The sequence below is a fragment of the Stegostoma tigrinum genome, chromosome 4 (genome assembly GCF_030684315.1).
Source record: "Stegostoma tigrinum isolate sSteTig4 chromosome 4, sSteTig4.hap1, whole genome shotgun sequence".
In the NCBI taxonomy this organism is placed as follows: domain Eukaryota; kingdom Metazoa; phylum Chordata; class Chondrichthyes; order Orectolobiformes; family Stegostomatidae; genus Stegostoma; species Stegostoma tigrinum.
The window spans coordinates 97,564,629-97,586,025 of record NC_081357.1 but is presented as its reverse complement, the minus strand read 5'-3'; the positions used below and the strand labels follow the sequence as shown (position 1 = coordinate 97,586,025).

Sequence of the window (21,397 nt, the reverse complement as noted above, 5' to 3'; positions counted from 1 at the left end):
TTTCAAGACAACAGTGACTACGCAGATAAGTAACTAATTGATAGTCAAACATCTTTGAACATCTTGGGGATGTGATAAGGTGTAAATACAAGTTTTTTGCATCTATGAAAGGACAAGTTTTGCCAAGCTTTGCATGCATTCAGAGTAATTAGACCCTGGAATATATTGTCTCTTTGCTGTCAAATCAGAATAAACCAAGAGGGAATTAAACACTTGGAGCAAAAATAATGATCTTTTGCGAAAGCTAAGTATGATAATTTACTTGTACCATCAGAGAATAAAAAGTCAAATGACCCCTATGTGAACTAAAATATTGACTATGTCAAATCTTTAAAATCATTAATAGTCACCCTTGCTGTATGAAACAACCAGACAGCAGAAAGCAGTGTACGCATATGTAGGGAGGAGTGATTTTTTTTGGAAAAATGGAGGATTGGTCTCCACTGAATAAATTCATAGAGCTACAGGTGGAATGAGATAAATACATTTACAGAGAAACAGGCTCCAGTGAATTAAATTCACTATAGAAGTGGGCATCAACAGCAACCAGGAGAATTGAATTTGTATAAGTGGCCATAGGTGAAGTAATGCATGAATAAATTAATAGCACATTACCAGAGCAAATATATTAATAAATAAATATAGCAACAGGGAATGTAGTGATTGTAACAAGATCACCCAGATGGACCTCATAGAATATGAGTTCCCTGATTGAGGGTGTTAATCTGGTCCAATCAGGTTGGCAGATAAAAGCAAGAGTGTCAGGCATCCTGTCAGCTCTGAGAGCTGGCTCTGAGGGAACTGGATCAATGTTAAGGACTGTCCATGTGTAAATAAAGGGTGACTTGGTGACAGGATATTGGCCTCTGGAGTTATTACAGGCAGGAGTATATTAGTACATTCATGATGCAGTGGCTACATGGTGTACAAGCAAATGAAGGGGAGACTACATCTTGTGAGTCTGTCTGAACTCGTGTCACTCCGTAAATTTGTGACAAGCTTGCTTTGGTGGCAAAGTTATAAGAGCAGTCAACAGAATAAAACCATGATTACAATAAATGCTGCCCTTAAATTAAGCCCCGATAACCTGGAGAAGGACACCTGTGTGCCAAGTATTAAATATTTTTAATTAAAGACTTAAAAGGCCATGGGGAGATGGTTATTTAATTTTGGAGAGTTATTCTTTTTTTAAAAAAAGCAAGCTACTTCTGCATAAAACCTATTCCTGTTCGTAACTTAGGTCATTCTAGATTTTTAAAACTGGAGCAGTTTTTATAATTACACATTCCCTCATACTCAGGTACCGTGCACACATTCCTCTGTTCTGTCACTCATCACACAAAAACCACACTTAGTTTTTGACCCCCCCGCCAAACAAATGGCTTATTTGGCAGTAAGCAGGAAAAAAACAGTTTGAAATTAGAATAAACTTTTCGAAGATTTGCTTCACAAGCCTCCCGGTCGTCAAGTCGTGCACTGATAATGTGACGAATTTACATGAAGCCAGAACTAATGTTCTGTTGGAGAAAACATTCCTCAATTTGTTTTTTGGATCTGAATGATACATTCGTTGCCCCTTCCTGGCTACTCCAAGAATGTGCTAAGTGGCTAAGTCTTGCATCACCCAGTCCTTGTAGTGATGGTTCTCCTAGAGTTGGGCCAAGTGGAGAATTATAAATAATCATCAGTAACAATCCAGGGCAAATAAAAAGTGCCTTAATTAGGATGACATTTAAGTTAGAAGAGAACAATGGGCTAATGGTGTAATCATGATCTTGTTGCTGTTGACCATCTTGGTGGCAGAGGATCTGAAGTGATAGCAAAAAATCCATTAGTAATAGCTGCAAGTTGCATTCTATAGATTGGACAAGCTGCAGCCACAGTTCACTGGCATTAAAGCATATCAATATTGAGAGCAATTGTAGAACCTTTCATCAGAGCTCTGTCCAACATGGGAAGTTGTTTCAGTGGTGGAGCTGACTTCATGAGCTGAATGGCCTAGTCCTGCTGCTTTGTCTTATGGTCTTAATTTTGGTCTTCCCCATATTTAATTGAAATGTTTTGCTTATCCCATACCAAACATTGGTCAGGAACTTGGACAGCTTAGTCATAACGAAAGGATTGTGAGCAGTTGTGGTGAGGACAAGTTGAGTATCATCAGGTTTCATCACTGAATAGTATCTCCTATCTGTGGACTTACAGGGCCATGGCTGAAGAGCTCTCAGTTGTTTTAGCCAAAATCAGGTTTCTGTTCTTCAGTCTCATTGAACCATGAATGTATTAATGTGGTGTTTTAATAAATGTGGCCAAAACATCCCTGCAAAGCTTCGCATTGAAGGAATGAACTTAGATGTTTTCAATGAACCTGTCCGGAGAGATCATTACGTACTTTTGGAGCAGGTGGTATGTGAGCCTGGGTCTCCTGGTTCAGAGGGAACAGCACTACTACTGTACCACAAGAGCCCTAAAAATGAGCTTATTTTGCATTATTTAAGCCAAAGATGTTGGGCCAATGCATGCTAAATGCTGTGTCGCTGATTTAGATGTGAGGCTATCTAGTTAGCTGATTTATTGTGAGCAGAATATCATTCATTCACTTATTTAGAAATTTGTGTATGAGTGTGAGCTGATCAGATGTTTAGTTTAACTTTATTTGTATTTTTGTGTTTTCCCATTAAACAGTTTATGCCTTTTTAATTTAATCCAAAAGATGTTGCCACAAAAATGTGACAACTTGTATTTTCCTTTAGGCAAGTGTAAATCACAAATTTGAGCATTCCCATTTCAATTGGGCAAAGTCTTTCTATAAAATATTATAGAATTAAACTTCCAAATACTATCCACATGCTAAAGCATTTACACCACCAAGCTAGGAAAAAAACAGAAAAATGACTAATTTTCAGCTTCCTAAAACCTAAAACTGACTTTGTGTATATACTACAAATATACAGCTTAAAGCAGCATAATCCAGTAAATTCGTAATACTGAGGCTGTTAAATAAAATACATTCACTTTTTTACTAAACAAACCAAAACATTGAATAAAATTTCTGTTTAAAAATGAAACCTTTCAGAAACGTGGGCTCTGAAGTTCTTAGATCTGTCAGGCTGAGTAGATATGGCCAGTGTTAGAGAATGAAAGACAGTCTTGTCCATTCTTCCATCCTGTTCACTCCAAAAGTGATGAGATTGGTGAAGTAATGTTTTGCTGTTAATTCAGCCTTCCCTACAATCAGACATGATTTCAAAGTTGTAGGATGAAAGTGAAGCTTAAATAATGAGGATAGGTTGTGTACCCTAACTATGTAGTCATTTGAATTTAGAAGGTTTGGGTGATCTGAAAGGTGTTCAAGTGGTAAATCAACAAAGTTGATGGAAAGGACCTGTTTGCTCTGAAGCCCAATCAAGAATGAAGGGGATATAAGCTTAAAATTAAAGCTAAGAAAAGGTTGAAGAATGCTGAAACTCTCACTTCCAAAGACAGTTGAGGTTGGGAGTTATTTGAACATTTAAAGATGGCGATTGACATATTTTTGTTAGGGCATTAAGGGCTATGGAAGATAGGTAGATGTAACCAAGATAAAGATCAGCCACGATTCCTTCAATGGTGGAATGACTTTGAGGGCCGAATAGTTTTCTCATGTTTTTACATGGATGTAGAGTTGAGGAGATAGAGCTGGCACCTTAATTGTAGTTGGTGACTGAAGCATTCACTCATTTTCAGGAAAGTGGCTACAATAATTCTTGAGCCCAATCATCCCACTTCCCATATCCTTACTTCCTCTTCCAAAAACAGGATGATTTTTCACATCATTTTTATAAATGACCACAACTCTGGGATTAGAGGCACTGAAGGTGGCCCAGACTAGGAAATGAGAAACTATTTCACCATATTTTCAGTGATGGTATGGAGCCCTAGGAGTTTGAGCTCTGTGGTTTAACAACACACAGTGTCTGCATATTTGTAGTTTAGATAAGGCTATATTAAAGCTAAAGAAGAATACACCTAACATTTCCTTTTTAAAATGCTCCCTGTGGCTTTACGGTCGTAAGCAATGAAAAGGATTTAAGATGAAAAATAGGATTGCCAGTACATGAGCAAGATTAAGTGAATTTAATCCCCCTTGCCCCTTGTTCATGGCCTTTGTGCTGGGGAGGTGGAAAGTGCACATCCTCAGGCTGGAAGTCGGGGTGCAAGAAAGTTTGATCGATACTTCTCCAATGCAGAAGCCATGGGCTGGATGTAGCTGGTTCCCTCATAACTTCTGAGACCCCATTGACCTTGGCTTCCACTGTCCTCGATAGCTGATTGTCAATGGCTGCTGAACAGTTTTGTTTGGCCAATTTTCTGTCAGGTCTAATTTTTCTAGTTGTGGGTCAATTTAGAATGATCAGTTTTGGGCCTGTGTGGCTTGATTGCGCTGGTTTGTCCCTGCTCCCTCTTGAACAACAGTATCACACTGGCTGTCCTCCAGTCTGCTGGCACCTCTCCTGTGGCCAAGGAGAAATTGAAGATTATTGACAGCGCCTATGCTATTTCTTTTCTTGCCTTACTGGACAGCCTGGGACACATTTCATCAGAGATGAAGGGCGACACGGTGGCTCAGTGGTTAGCACTGCAGCCTCACAGCACCAGGGACCCAGGTTCGATTCCAGCCTCGGGCGACTGTCAGTGTGGAGTTTGCACATACTCCCCGTGTCTGCGTGGGTTTCCTCTGGGTGCTCCGGTTTCCTCCCACAGTCCAAAGATGTGCAGGCTAGGTAGATTGGCCATGCAAATTCCCTGTAGTGTTTGGGGGTGTGTGGGTTACAGGGGGATGGGTCTGGGTGGGATGCTGCAAAGGGCGGTGTGGACTTGTTTGGGCCAAAGGGCCTGTTTCCACACTGTAGGGAATCTAACCTAATTTATCTATTTTAAGCCTGTTAGGCCACATAGAACCTCCTTTCTGTCTATGCTAATTTCTTTAAGTATATGACAGTCCTTCCCTCTGATTTCTTTACCACAATTTCTCTCTCTCTGATGAACAATGTATTCACTTAAAAACATACCCTATGTCCTCTTGGCCTATGTACAAATTAACATTGTGTCCCTTAATAAGATCTGCACTTTTACTCTTAATATACTTACAAAATGGCTTGGAATTTTCCTTTAGCTGCCGTTATTCTTTCATGTGGCCCATTGGTTGTAGGGTAGCTTATGTTTGCCTATGCGTGTTTATTTTAGGAGGCTGTATGGAGAAGGTGTGTTTGGTGATGGTATCTATGTAATGATAGCAAAATTGGCAGGGCATGATCCATTGAATACAGGGCTGGTAGGATGAAAACTGTGACCAAGGAGAAGTTCCAATATGGCTCAGGAGGAATGAAATGGTTGGGAACAGAAGTGTGGTAAAGGAATGGACGCGGGGAAGCCCGGGTTCAGAAAAAGGATGACATATTGGAAGCTCTGATATGAAGGTTTCGTTGTCTGAACTGCTGTGACTGTGATACAGAAGCTGGAAACAGAACCTTTATAAGAAGCAGTTATGAGGAGGTGCAGTCAAGTTAACTGTGGAAATTGGAAGGTTCATTGTGAATATTTTTTGATATGTATCCTGGAGTTGGAGGCACAGAATATGAGGAATAGATTAGTTGGAGAATGGCCAAGTGAAGGTGAAGTTTAGGTGGAAATTAGATAGGCTATAAAGTTGACAATCCGAATCAAGACCAGAAACATCAATAATACAGTCAGTGTTCTGGGAAAAGGAGATGAATGAGGAGAGCTGAGGCAGTGGTGCGAAGCACGTGCATCATGTTCTATAAGAAGAAAGCCATAGTTAGGATCGGTAGAGATTCCAAAAGCAAAGGATCGTATTTGGAATAATGAGGTGTAGAGCTGGATGAGCACAGCAGGCCAAGCAGCATCAGAGGAGCAGGAAAGCTGACATTTCGGGTAGATCTGAAACGTCAGCTTTCCTGCTCCTCTGATGCTGCTTGGCCTGCTGTGTTAATCCAGCTGTGCGCCTTGTCATGACAGATTCTCCAGCATTGGCTGTTCCTACTATCTCTGAATAGATCTTATTTGGAGATGGGTGGAGTTAACAGAGAAGCTGCTTAATGGGAAAACTGGTTCAACCATACAGTACAAGGTCTAGTTAGACTTCTGTTCAAGAAAGAATGTGCAACCTCTCAGACAATTCTGTTGGCAGTATAGAGAGACTGGATGTCTTTTCAGTTTACACCATCATCCCTTTTACCATATAATTTATTTACCTTCCACCCTATCACAGACCTTCTTATCATTATCTCCCTTTTTCCCTTTAGCCTGCCTAGTTTCAAAGTAGTTTAACCTCTAAGTATTCCCCAATCCTATGGGTCACCAAGTTGAAACACTAACTCACTTTCTCTTTCCATAGATACAGTCAAACCAGCTAAGAATATCTAGAATTTGCTGTTTTCATTTTAAGATGTGGTTTTAGACTAAAGGAAATTACATGGTGATTAAATCAAACTATTCAGTGTTACAAAGGGAGAGAACAAAGTAGCTAGAAATTTATTGCCACCTGAATGGCACATGACCTTGAGATGCAGGAGTGCAATGTTGCAAGATACCCTTTGAGGGAGGTGCCATTTCCTCCATGTCTGAAGCTTGAATAGACAGCTTACCAAAATATTAATTCTTAGAATCCCTACAGTGTGGAAACAGGCCCTTCAGCCCAACAAGTCTACACAGACCCTTAGAGCATCCCACCCAGACCCATTCCCCTATAACCCACCCAATCTACACATCCCTGAACACTACAGGCAATTTAGCATGGCAAATCCACCAAGCCTGCACATCTTTGGACTGTGGGGGGAAACCGGTGCACCCAGAGGGGACCCACATAGACATGGGGAGAATGTGCAAACTCCACACAGACAGTCGCCCGAGGGTGGGATTGAACCCGGGTTCCTGGTGCTGTGAGGCAACAGTGTTAATTACTGAGCCACCGTGCCACCCCAAAGTAACCCCTTATCCTCAGCTAGTTCTGCAGAATGAGGCTCGGTAGAAAATTGCCCTCAAGTGGATCATCAATTGTCCAATAAAGGAAGGCCTCAATCAGTACTAGATGGTAGGTGGATGGGCCACCTTAGGCCATGCTTGTCCCACCATAAAATTGCAGCCTGGTTAGAGTGGGGTGATGGGAAATTCATCTGGAAAATAGGATCTGCTTGTTTCTCAATATTTCTCAACTTACTCTTAGCTGTGTTGTTATTACTAATTGTTTCATCCAGAGAAATAGTCATGTTGTTTTAGTTCTGAAGAGTGGTGGGAGTAAGTGGGAATGTGAGACTAATTTATTAGTTTGTTCAAAGACCGACATTAGCCGATGAATTGAATAACTTCCAGCTGTGCTGGATCATTCAATGAAGTTAGATATTAAGAGATTATTTGTTTCAATTTGGAGCAGTGAAATTATGGTTTCTTGTATATAAAGATTGCGTTCACTTATGTGGTAGCTTTGTACCGTGGACAAGGGTTTTTGTGGAAACATAGTGTTTACAAAGCAGATTGGCACTTCTTTGCTAACAGTTGGGTTCACATTCTTTTTGCACAGCTGCCACTTGTGAATTGCCTTCCAGGCTCCATGTTTGTTTATAACACACATTTGAATAGTTTGATTTTTCCAAAAAGACCTTTTAAGCTTTGGCAATCACAGTTTGGTAACTTATTTTTTTATTGTTTGTAAATGAAATCTCTTGATACCAGAGATAGTAGGAACAGCAGATGCTGGAGAATCTGAAATAACAAGGTGCAGAGCTGGATGAACACAGCAGGCCAAGCAACATCAGAGGATCAGGAAAGCTGACATTTCGGGCCTAGACCTAGGTCCAAAATGTCAGCCTTCCTGCTCCTCAGATGCTGCTTGGCCTGCTGTGTTCATCCAGCTTTACACCTTGTTATCTCTATTGATACTAGCGTAGGTGTGTCAGGAGAATAAAATGAGTCATATCCAAATCTGCCCCACTTTTCCAGGAACTGACTGTGGTTTGCAAACTCCAGGAACAATATCAAGACCTGTTGATGTAACAGTGGACGAAGTACTGGCGAAAATGAACTGTGCTCCTGAAACAAGTCTTTCTAAACCTGGAACACGTGGCATACCGTTCTCGTTCTCACATGTGTGAGGGGATACTGTTTTATAGTTGGGAGGAATATTCATTGTTTTGCGTGTGCTGAAATGATGACTGTACAGTAGCTGTGGTATAATCAAGCTTTAATTGCTGCCATACGTGTCACATATATCATTTTTATTCCTTCCCACAATCCACACTCCACCATCATCCACCTTGAAGATGTTTCAGTGAGCCTGAAAAATGTAGGCTTTAAATTAGGGCCAATCTCATTCCCAGACTCCACAGAAAGTCTTCATATCTGTTCTAGAACAGTAAAGGTAAAGCCACCATCGTTCCGGAGGGCTGCTATGTAATTAGAGAGAGACAACTGGTGGTACATTTAACTTGAAGATCACCACACCTCAAACAAGGGGCAAACTGGACAAGACAGAACCATCATGATAACCTCAGCTGGTGCTTGAATTGAACAGTGTTGTTGGTGTCACATTGCATCATAAATGAACAATTTAGCCAACTGAGTTAAGCCCCACAGTCTGTCTAGTATGTGATGCCTTTATTGTGCATTATTCAAGGGATTAAATCTGCTAGCAGCACTTACCTCTGCATTATAGTCAGACCAGTAAGCTGCATCTGGTAGGAGTAGAGAGAAATGCTGCCTTTGTCATGAAAGCCAATGTCACCCTGGTTGGATGACTGTATTTCAAATTTAATTATTTATTTCTTTGACTTTTTTTTTCTTGTGTCTGATGGGGTGAGAGTTTGGGTTCTGTACTTAAGGTTATTGTGCTCTCAATTTAACAAACCAACTGTTCTTTTGGGCAGAGGCTGTTCCGAGCTGTACAGGATACCGGTGGTTGAATACAAAGTGGACAATGAAGGCACTCCTTGCGAATTCAAAACCCCGTTCAGAAGAAACACTACTTGGCACCGAGTGGCCACGCCAGCAGGGCAGCCGCTCTCTCGGTGCTCCCCAATACAGGGAGCAGGTGATAGGCTTCCATCACAGCAAATGTTACAGCAGGTTCGCTCAGCTATCCCTCGCAGTACATCTTTTGACAGAAAGCTGCCAGATGGTGTGAGGTAATAGTCTCTTTAATTTCTATTACTTGCTGAAATTTTGCCTCTGAAATCCAATTGTCAACACCAAACGGTTGCAATAATACTTACCTCCTAATTATACACAATGTGAAAGACTGAATACTGTTTTTAAAGGGAAGATTTAATACGGCATTGCTCCTAAACTGAAATGACTGTTATCTGAAGGAGAAACAGCTGTGAACTGTCCAATTGCAGTGCAGCTTGTGGGGGTTGCATAGGTAAATCTTGACAGAAATTGCACTGATGATTTATTTAGCTCTTCGTATTCCATTGAAGACCTTGGTGTTCTCACATATTTTGTATATTATTTATGGTTATGCTTGTTGTGAGCCTGCAAGCGTAAACATTTATCCAGCTAGTATATTTCTAAAATGAACAATGTATGCTGTTCATCAGGGCATGGTAAGATGAGAGGTGCAAGTTTGGACGTATCAGTACCACACACACTAATTGAGCAGTTTGGAGATTTGAGCTGAAAATTTGCTATTGGCCAGAATCCTGTCCTCAATGCTGCCTTTCCTCTCTTCCATGCCATTTTCTTCCAGCTAATAGGAGTCTGAATTCCCTTCTTTAGAGTTGATACAGGCAATAAAATCAGCCACTGTCTACTTGGGGCAGGTATTTTCTTGATAGTGGAACATTGAACATAGAACATTACAGTGCAGTACAGGCCCTTCGGCCCTCAATGTTGCGCTGACCTGTGAAACCAATCTGAAGCCCATCTAACCTACACTTTTCCATTATCATCCATGTGTTTATCCAATGACCATTTAAATGCCCTTAAAGTTGGCGAGTCTTCTACTGTTGCAGGTAGGGCATTCCACACCCTTAGTACTCTCTGAATAAAGAACCTACTGTGACATCTGTCCTATATCTATCACCCCTCAATTTAAAGCTATGTCTCCTCGTGCTAGCCATCACCATCTGAGGAAAAAGGCCGTCACTGTCCATCCTATCTAATCCTCTGATCATCTTGTATGTCTCTATTAAGTCGCCTCTTAACCTTCTTCTCTCTAACGAAAACAACCTCAAGTCCCTCAGCCTTTCCTCATAAGACCTTCCATCCGTACCAGGCAACATCTTGGTAAATCTCCTCACACCCTTTCCAATGCTTCCACATCCTTCCTATAATGCGGCAACCAGAACTGTATGCAATACTCCAAGTGCAGCCGCACAAGAGTTTTGTACAGCTGCAGCATGACCTCATGGTTCCGAAACGCAATCCCGCTACCAATAAAATCTAACACACCGTACGCCTTCTTAACACCCTATCAACCTGGGTGTCGACTTTCCGGGATCTACGTACATGGACAGCGAGATCTCTCTGCTCATCCATACTACCAAGAACCTTACCATTAGCCCAGTACTCTGTATTCCTGTTACTCCTTCCAAAGTGAATCACCTCACATATTTTTTTCCACATTAAACTCCATTTGCCACCTCTCAGCCTAGCTCTGCAGCTTATCCATGTCCCTTTGTAACCTGCAACATCCTTCCACACTATCCACACTCCACTGACTTTGGTGTCATCTACAAATTTACTAACCCATCCTTCTACGCCCTCATCCAGGTCATTTATAAAAATGACAAACAGCAGTGGCCCCAAAACAGATCCTTGCAGTACACCACTAGTCACTGAACTCCAGGATGAACATTTCCCATCAACCACCACCGTCTGTCTTCTTACGGCTAGCCAATTTCTGATCCAAACCGCTAAATCACCCTCAATCCCATGCTTCCGTATTTTCTGCAAAAGCCTACCATGGGGAACCTTATCAAACGCTTTACTGAAATCCATATATACCACATCAACCGCTTTACTCTCATCCACCTATTTGGTCATCTTCTCAAAGAACTCAATAAGGTCTGTGAGGCACGACCTACCCTTCACAAAACCGTGTTGACTATCCCTAATCAAAATATTCCCTTCTAGATGATTATAAATCCTATCTCTTATAATCCTCTCCAACACTTTACCCACAACCAAAGTAAGGCTCACTGCCCTATAATTACCAGGGTTGTCTCTACTCCCCTTCTAGAACAAGGGGTGAACATTTGCTATCCTCCAGACTTCTGGCACTATTCCTGTAGACAATGATGACATAAAGATCAAAGACAAAGGCTCGGCAATCTCCTACCTAGCTTCCCAGAGAATCCTAGGATAAATCCCATTCTGCCCAGGGGACTTATCTATTTTCACACTTTCTGGAATTGCTAACACCTCCTCCTTATGAACCTGAATCCTGTCTAGTCTAATAGCCTGTATCGCAGTATTCTCCTCAACAACATTGTCTTTCTCCTATGTGAATACTGACGAAAAGTATTCATTTAGCTCCTCTCCTATCTCTTCAGACCCCACGCACAACTTCCTACTACTATCTTTGACTGTCCCTAATCTTACTCTAGTCATTCTTTTATTCCTGACATACTTATAGAAGCCTTTAGGATTTTCCTTGATTTTACCTGCCAAAGACTTCTCATGTCTCCTCCTGGCTCGTCTCAAATAACAACATAAAACAATCAGAAATGCTGCTGTTGGCAGGACGAAAAGAACTCATGTATATACTGCATCTTCAGGATTTACTAAATCACTTTAAACCCAATTATAAGTGCTTCTTGCAGTGTGGTCACTGTCAGAACATGAGACACCAAAATGCTTGAATTGTAACAACATGATCCAACAAACATCTGTGGGGTTGGTGCAGGGCAAGGGCTTGATTCAGCTTTTGGGTGCTATGTAACTTTTAATTTTGAAGCAGCTGATCACCTTTCGTTCATTTGCTGAAATGACAGCTGATGTGCCGGTGTGCAGCATTCATAAATTGGTGTCTGCCATTCTTGCGGCATTGCTTTGAAATGTTAGTCTTTTGTGAAGAATCCAGACCCCAACCGTTGATTTAGCAACAGTTCATGCTGGTGAGCAGATTTAAAAGCAACATCAAAGAGTGTTGACCTCAAGCTATTGGCTGAAGTTAAGTGGGAGAGCTATCAGCTCAGAATTCAGTATTGGAGTAGAGCATCAGTTGGTAGGAAAAGTTGATTGAAATGCAGCAGATCAGTGGGAAAATGTATATGCAGCTGCTACCCAACATGAAAATGAGAATTTTATTTGATTGAAGTTATAGAATATTGACACTTATTTGCATCACCTTGAATTTACACAGCACTTTAATGTACCAAAAACTTAGCATGGCTTTTCAGCAAATAGACGTGATGAATGTATGCTTCACCAAGAAGATGATTTTCAGACATAACCTAAGTCTCAGTTAAAAAAAGGATGCATTGCTACTCAAGGTAGGTTGGGAATCAACTGCTTGCTTCCTAGTGATGGACAGCCAGTTATGTTTGGAGTGATTTGATGGTCGCATTGGCATTTTGCCATTAGCAAGGGGCTCACCAGCTTGTGAGAGGCCACTGGCTCATTGAAAATGGTCTCCTCCTGCAGCAGAGCTCAGAGCCAGAGGCTTCATGCTTGTTAAAGAAAGCTGCAAGCTCTTCAAGGATGCCCCCATGTTTCAGTGCCCACGCAATCTTGATTTGCCTCAGCCATGCTCATTTCTCCTGCTGAGGCTGTGAAGGCACCCCAGCTGGTGTCAAATTATGAGGCCACTTTGTGGTGGATTACTGTGCCAGTCCTTGCTACTGGGAGGCGTGGGGCTGCATTTAGTTCTGACATCAGGGTCCTGAAGTTTACTACAAAATCTGGTGCACAGAGGAGACCATTCTACCTGCAGTGGCTGTGTCACCACTTTGAGACAGCTATCCCATTCATCTTTGCTCATAGCCCTACAATATAGAATTACAGAATCACTACAGTGCAGAAAGAGGCCATTCAGCCCATCAGATCTGCACCGATCCTTCAACAACTGTTCCACCCAAACCCTGTAATTCCACATTTACCATTAGCTAACTCACCTCACTGGCACATCCCTGGATAATATGGGACGATGTAGCATGGCCAATTCAAATAACCTGCACACCTTAGTACTGTGGGAGAAACTAGAGCATCTGGCAGAAATCCATGCAGACACAGGAAGAACGTGCAAACCACAGAGACAGTCACCTGAGGCTGGAATCTAACCAGGGCCCTGGCATTATGAAACAGCAGCATTAACCATTGAGCCGCCGTGCTGCTATATGGAATCAAAATTTTCACAAAAAGAAAAGGGTGTAAACCCGAAACGTCAACTTTCCTGCTCCTCTGATGTTGTGTTCCTCCAGATCCAAGCTGTACTAGATCAGTGTCTATATGCTTTTCTTTCTAAAGTGTAAGAGCAGATTGACTGAGTACAGAAATAGTAGAGGTATCGTGCGTTGAATTAAGTGATATGATGGCATCTGAGGTACAACCAGAGAGTAGTGACATGGGGATTGTTCTTCAACGTGTAATGGTAATTTTGTTGTAACGTGATACTCCCACCCAGACATTAGCATATGTCAAGTCTTACATGTACTGAATATGATAATACCATTGATGGTCAGCATTTCAAATCATTTCTGACATTGAGAATAGAGTTAAAGATTTATTTGACTTTAATACTCTGAAGTCCCACAAGTCCCCAGGAGGGCGAATATTTAAGGAGGGTCTTGGGAACACCAAACGGAGTGCAGCAATTCAAGCAGCCCATTCACCACCCCCTTCTCAAGGACAACTAGTCCTGGGGGACAAATGCTGGCTTTACAAACAAAACTAATTAAACATTTGGCTGAGATAACAAGGTGTAGAGCTGAATTAACACAACAGGACAAGCAACATCAGAGGAGCAGGAAGGCTGATGTTTCGGGCCTTGACCCCTCTTCAGAAAACTGATCTCCTACTCCACTGTATTGATGCAGAACTTCAGTTTCCCATTTTTAAGATTTGATGAAATAATATTAGGATTCCAAATATCTGGCATGGGTAGAAGGAAAATCTGATGCAATGGGAGTAGCACAAAATTCTTTTTGGTCTTGTACAGCAGTTTGCTGACTCACCCAAGTAAATTACACTGGGCACTTGCAACATCCTGTAGCCTGAATCCATTTTCTCATAAGTATCATAGCTCCCACTCATCTTGGCCTAAGACCAGCATGGCATTACCAGGTCCGAAATATGCTGTTGAACAATGAATTTCTGCTATCCTTGTTTTGATATTAATGTGCAACATAGTAGTTTTAAAAAATAGGAATGAATAGACTAAATAGTTGCTTTCTGTAGCTTGAAGAAATTGCTTAACCAGCAGTATCATTTCTGTGGCCATAATTAATGTAAAGTGTACAATGCACAGCAAGAGTACCTGGATATAAACATAGAAAGACTTTACAAAAGATTTAAAGACATGTCTTCAAAGTGGAAATTAATCTTTGCTTTCCATTGCTTCACAACTATAGCCATCAACAGTGGTACATAGGTTTTAAATTTGAAAAAGAGGATAAATTATTGAAAATGAGAAGAAATGGGAGTGATGGTAATATTTCTTTGAATCATAATTTTACCAAAGTTTCTCACATAGGCTGAACACAGATATCACCAAAGAAAATGAGGAGGAAACTACATGCAAGACCAAGAAGCCCGACCAAATGGCTGCAGATATTGAAGCAGTCCAGTGGGACCACAAAAACAGAAATTGCTAGAGAAACTCAGCAGACCTGGCAGCATCTGCAGAGACAAAGCAGAATTAATGTTTTGAGTCCAGTGACCTTTCTTTAGAATAGTTTGTTCATGGTTTGATTAATATATCGCACTATACTGTGGTGAGATGGTACTCTGCAAATGGTCTTCCTAATACAGGCTGTGATTGTTTATTCTAGAAGAAGGGGAAAGCCGGTGAAGACTATAGGTTAGCAGGAAAGGGTATTATAATGAATACTACCAAAGTGGTTGAGGTATTTTGAGCCTAAGCTGACATTATGGAAGACTGCAATGCATTATTGACCAGATGTCTTGTATTTGTGATGTTGATTGATGGTTAAACATTGACTAAGATACTGGGTGATGCTTTAGGATCTTTCCATTTATCTCTGGTGGAAAATGGAATTTCAGTTTAATATCTCATCTGAAAGACCATAAGACATAGGAGTGGAAGTAGGGCCACTCGGCCCATCAAGTTCACTCTGCCACTTAAATCATGGCTGATGGGCATTTCAACTCCTCTTCCCTGCACGCTCCCCGTAGCCCTTGATTCCTTCTGAGATCAAGAATTTGTCGATCTCTGCCTTGAAGGCATCCAATGTCCTGGCCTCCGTTGCACTCTGCGGCAATGAATTCCATAAGCCCACCACTCTCTGGCTGAAGAAATGTCGTCTCATTTCAGTTTTAAATTTACTCCCTCTAATTTTAGGGCTGTGCCCACGGGTTCTAGTCTCCCCGACAAACGGAAACAACTTCTTAGCGTCCACCCCTTCTAAACCATACATTATCTTGTAAGTTTCTATTAGCTCTCCCCTCAACCTTCTAAACTCTAATGAGTACAGTCCCAGGATCCTTAGCTGTTCATCACACGTTAAAGCTACCATTCCAGGGATCATCCGTGTGAATCTCCGCTGGACACGCTCCAGGGCTAGTATGCCCTTCCTGAGGTGTGGGGCCCAAAATTGGACACGGTATTCTAAATGGGGCCTAACTAGAGCTTTATAAAGCCTCAGAAGCACATCGCTGCTTTTATATTTCAAGCCTCTTGAGATAAACGGCAATATTACGTTCGCTTTCTTAATCACGGACTCTACCTGCAAGTTAACCTTTAGAGAATCCTGGACCAACACTCCCAGATCCCTTTGTACTTCTGCTTTATGAATTTTCTCACCATTTAGAAAATAGTCCATGTCTGTATTCTTTTTTCCAAAATGCAAAACTTCACATTTACTCACATTGAATTTCATCAGCCATTTCCTGGACCCCTCTCCTAAACTGTCTAAATCTTTCTGCAGCTTCCACACCTCCTCAGTTCTACCTGCCTGTCCACCTATCTTTGTATCATTGGCAAACTTCGCCAGAATGCCCCCAGTCCCTTCATCCAGATCATTAATATACAAGGTGAACAGCTGCGGCCCCAACACTGAACCTTGCGGGACACCACTCGTCACCGGTTGCCATTCCGAAAAAGAGCCTTTTATCCCAACTCTCTGCCTTCTGTCAGACAGCCAATCCTCAATCCAAGCCAGTAGCTCACCTGGAACACCATGGGCCCTCACCTTGCTCAGCAGCCTCCCGTGAGGCACTGTATCAAAGGCCTCTTGGAAGTCGAGATAGGTAACAAGACACCATGCCTGATAGTGCATCACTCGCACATAATTGAATTATTGGCCCAGCTTATTATACACTTCAGACTGTAGATTGGGGTTACAACCTACAACTTTTGACTTGAACCAGAATGTTTTACCACAATGAACAAGGCAGATACCAATTCTAGCAATCCTGTTCACCAGTAATACAACAGATTTATGAACCTGATGCATATAACAATGCAGCATTTTTTTTTCCAAAATTCAGCTATCTGCAAAGAGTTTAACAAAGCAACTTAGCAACAGATATACTGAAATGAAAGTGCGGCGTGGGAATGCCTTAAAGTTATTAGTATTCAAGTTTGGCACTAATTGTGCATTAATTTTAAATAAGAAATATTTTAATGTTCAGTCAGAAAATAAAGAAGTGTGGTACCCAGGAATTGCCACTCTATCATTCAGCAGCATTGCTGTAATTATTGTCTATCATGCTTAGAAACAGGAATGTAGAAACAATAAGGTTGTAAAACTAAAGCACTGGCAAAATGTGTGTCGTTACAATGTGAAGTTGATACTAATTAGAAGTTACTTTGAGAATCTAATAATTAATCATCAAGGTTTTAACTTTTAAAACTGGTTTCCATGAAATTATCATCTAAGTACTGTAAAAAACAAAACATTTTAGAAACACACAACACATCAGGCAGCCATTTTGTAGAAAGAAACTGTTTACATTTCAGATTGATGAACTGTCATCAGAACAGGTTATCAAACAGAACTATTGGTCCAGAACCTGAAAACATAAGTCAGTAACTTTTTAATTCCACAGAATCCCTACAGTGTGGAAACAGATCATCCAGCCCATTGAGTCTATACTGACCCTCCAAAGAGATCCCATCCCTGTAACCCTGCATTTCCAATGGCTAACCCACCTGCCCTGCACACCCCTGGACACCTAAAGGTAATTTAGTATGGCCAATTCACTTAACCCACACTTCAGTAACCTGCCCTTCCCCTTTAACAGGGCCCTTGCCCACCATATTTTTTTTTCTGGAGAGGTAACAGAGGAATGCAATATGGCCTACTATCTCAGAAACAATAATTTATATTAATTACTTGGATGAAGAGACCAAATGTATGTTTGCTAAATTTTGGGATGATACAAAAATAGATAGGAAGATAAGTTTTGAAGAGAAACTGGAGTCTGCAAAGGGATATAGTTAGTTTAATATCAGGGACTTGCCCCATCAAACTGGGTTTGTGATACTGGAATCATGGGATTTCACCATTGGGCTTGGGCTCGCGAGACTAGTGCCATGGAATCTGAGAGAAAGGTCCAAGTGCCATCATTCCCAAAGTCCCCAGTACAGAGAAGGCAATGTGAGATTCACTCATTAGTTTGCATATATCTCTAAAATATATTACGTAGATTTAGCTCATAAATTTTCTGTATAGGAAAGAGCATGTCAGCTTGTAATCAATTGATCTGACCCTAAAGAACCCATTAGATACCTTCAGCCTCACAAAACAGTGGGCCACACCAGTATCCACTGGAGTTTAGAAGAATGAGAGATGATCTCATTGAAACATATAAAATCCTGTTAGAATTTGACAAGGTGAATGCAGAAAGTATGTTTCCTCTTGACGGAAATACTGGGAATGTGGGTTATAGTTTAAAAATAAAGGATCTACTGTTTAAGACTAAGGTGAGGAGAATTTTTTTTACTGAAAATAATCTTTGTAACTCTTTCTCCCAGAGAGCTGTGCAGTAGGGTCATTGAATAATTTTAAGGAAGACATAAATTCTTAACAATTAACGGTGTCAAATTTTAATGGAGTAGTTGGAAGTATGAAATTGAGATGACAATCAGATCAGCAATGATATTAATAAATGGCAGAGCATCTCCGACGCCTACTCAAATTTGTATGTTCTTAAATAACCATAGTGATGGATGAATGACTGGTTAGAAGGCCCATTTTGATTGTTAAACCTCTTCACTCGTCCCTATGCCACCTCCATGCCCCTTAAACCTGCTGTACCACTTCTGTGAAACCTCCTACCAATTTAGGGGAACCCCTATACACATTTGATACTGAAAAAAACTCTCAATCGTGAAACTCATCAAAAAATTTAAATCCACTGAAATAATCAAACTGTTATAAAACAAACAATTATTCACTAACCACATCCAAGACATACAATTCTATAAGAGTTAAAGAACCTTAAGAGCTTCTTAAAATGTGAACTCAGCCCCTTGTTGAGATAAATGGTTTTGGAGCTTTTGAAATACAGCAAGCATTCATGATGACTTAACTTTAATAACCACTTTGACAAATGTCAACAATGAAGTCTATTAAAACTGTAGGGACAGATCATGAATAACTTTCTCTAAGCCATGCAAGATGGTCTATTAGTTAATGCACCCCAGCAGCAATTTCTTTTATTCTAACTGTAATTTGTGCTTTTTAAAAAAATATATTGTTAAAGGACTGGGGATGTAAATCACTTCAGTTCATGACTGAAAAAAAGACCTTAGCTGTCCTTCAGAAGCGGTTATGCATTTTCAGTTAAATTGTTACCACACTGCAGGCTAAGTACCTTAGAACATTGAAAATGTGTTCAATGAAATCTTCACTAATTTCAGATGGCCCTGCAAAATTCAGGTTTTCTGCCAGTTTGATTCTCCCTTACCATACCAGAAAATAATGCAATGTGAAAATGGGGAGGGATTTCCCTAAATTTGTCAAAGGTCTGTAGCTTTAACCTAATTCTTTTTATCAACAGATGCTGCCTGATCTATTGAGTGTTTACAGCATTTCCTGATTTATTTAAAACTTGTTTTTATGAAAGTCCCTTTATTCCAGCAATTGCCAAGATCAACAAGGTTTTTATTTTAATCTTCTAGCTGTGTGTTTCATCCTAAAAAATTGTCACTTGTTTTTACATCGTTTCGCCGGGCTACTTATTATCATTTGCCCAGACAAGACCACTGCATCATTTTCTTCTCCTCATCTTCCACTTCAGAGATTTGAGCAAGTAATTTAGGCTGACATTCCAAGTGCCCTGCTGAGGGAGTGCTGCAATACCTGAGGTGTTGACTTTCAAATGAGGCATTAAACCAGGACCTTCCTGCTCCCGCTGGTCATTATCTAATCATTATTGCATTGCTGTATGTGGGATGTTGTGGCGTTTATGTTCACTGTTGTGCATTCTATGACAGTAGTAACTACACTAAAAAAATACTTAATTGGCCTTCAGATGCTTTGGAACATCCTGAGGTCATGAAGACTGGCTTATAAATTAAGGTATTTTCTTTCTGCCCTGTTTTTCGTTCTTTTGATTCTTTTCCACCTGTCTTTCCCTTTGTTTCCTTTGTTTTCTTCCTTTTGCTTTGACACAGTATCATGGTTGTATAAAAGAAGTAACAGAGTAGGAGTTTAGATGAAACATCAGTTGCTAATTTAGACGCAACTTCATCTTCTCATGTAGACTAGTCCTGAGACCTGAGGATTAGCCATTTCCTGACTACAAGCTAGGGTTTGCAAAATCGAAGCAGTAATATATTGACGATTTAATCATTCTTTCCTTCCTTGACCTTGAAAGTTCCTCCAATGCTTTGGGTTACATCAGTTCCCTGGGGCTATTAGCATTCCAAAGGTCTCTTGCCTGAAGCATTGTGTATCAGGTTTCATATTGGAATTCTGAATTTGTCTGATCAGTGACACAGAGAGATGCAATTTACTTTTCTATTAATAGGATTAGACCATCTGCTGCAAGGCAGACATGGAATTTGTTTCTTTGGGAAGTGAAGAAAATAATTGAGATGTGTTTGCGATATGCTTGCAGAAATGTTATTTTCAAAACAGCCAAGCCTTTTCATTTATATCTGATTTCAGAACTGGCTGCTGTATTTCTTTCTTCATTCGACTTCAAAAATATTTGTACATAACGATTTGTGATTATTACAAATGGCAAACTCACCAGTGACTAGATTGAAGACTGTTGAGCTAAACAGTATTACACAAGCCAAGCAACAGAGCTATTACATTGTCCTTCAAAGCATACATGGTTTTTGCTTATTTTATCCCTAACACTGCAGTTATGCTATATTAACTAGAAACCACTTCCTTGAGGATTGTAACAGTAGGAACTGAATTGCTTATATTAAGGAAAGAAGGACCTTCACAACTTTCATGACTTTTACAATATCAGGATGTTGTGAACTGCTTTGTGACCAGCGAAGTGTGCACAGAAATCAATTTGCACACAGAAATCTCCAGCAAACAACACTATGATCATGCTTTAATAGTCATTTTTTGTTAATCTTGATTGAGTGATAAATATTGGCCAAGACACAGTAGAGAATGCCCTTGATCTTTTCATTCCATCTTTTACATCGATCTCAGAAAGCAAATGAGCAACGACTGGACTTGAAAAATTAACGTTGCTTTCTTCCCACAATGGTTTCCAGTCCTGTTGACTTTTTCCAGCAATTTCTGTTTCTTCAATAAGTGGATGGGGTCACTATTTAATGTTTCATTCTGGAGACAGCACCTCTGTCAGGGCAGACCTCCCTCAGTAATGTTACTCTAGTAACCCACAGCCTCCTTATTAAGAGATAGAAGTATTACCCACTGAGCTATGGATGATATCAACTAGAAATTGATAATATCTCATTCTTAGATGATATAACACCCAATATACTAGCCAGTTTTTGAGTGCAGGTGGATGACCAGTTTATTATTAATTCTGTCTAGGCCTGCTCTGACGCACTGTCCAGTGCAGTAGTTCATAACACTTGCCCTATTTATATCAATTATAATTTCATTCCATATGAAATATGCTGTGATGTGGGTCAAAATTGACTAGGGCGCAGACTCTTGCCCAATTAAAATATACTGCTAAATTTTGACTAATGAAGGAAGAAAAGAACTGCATTCTGACATCCATATCTTCATGCTGGGGAAGGGTCTGAGGAAGGGTCACCAGACCCGAAACATTA

General features: G+C 40.5%; 1 protein-coding gene across 6 annotated transcripts in view; it reads left to right on the top strand.

The window, feature by feature from the left end:
- Positions 1–21,397, top strand: part of LOC125452648 (signal-induced proliferation-associated 1-like protein 2) — a 548,569-nt gene that overhangs the window by 381,889 nt on the left and 145,283 nt on the right. For all 6 annotated transcript variants that reach the window (XM_059645560.1, XM_059645563.1, XM_059645558.1 and 3 more), the window contains one exon: positions 8,919–9,176. In XM_059645560.1, the coding sequence (XP_059501543.1) occupies positions 8,919–9,176 (258 nt within the window). The remainder of the gene's footprint in view (positions 1–8,918; positions 9,177–21,397) is intronic.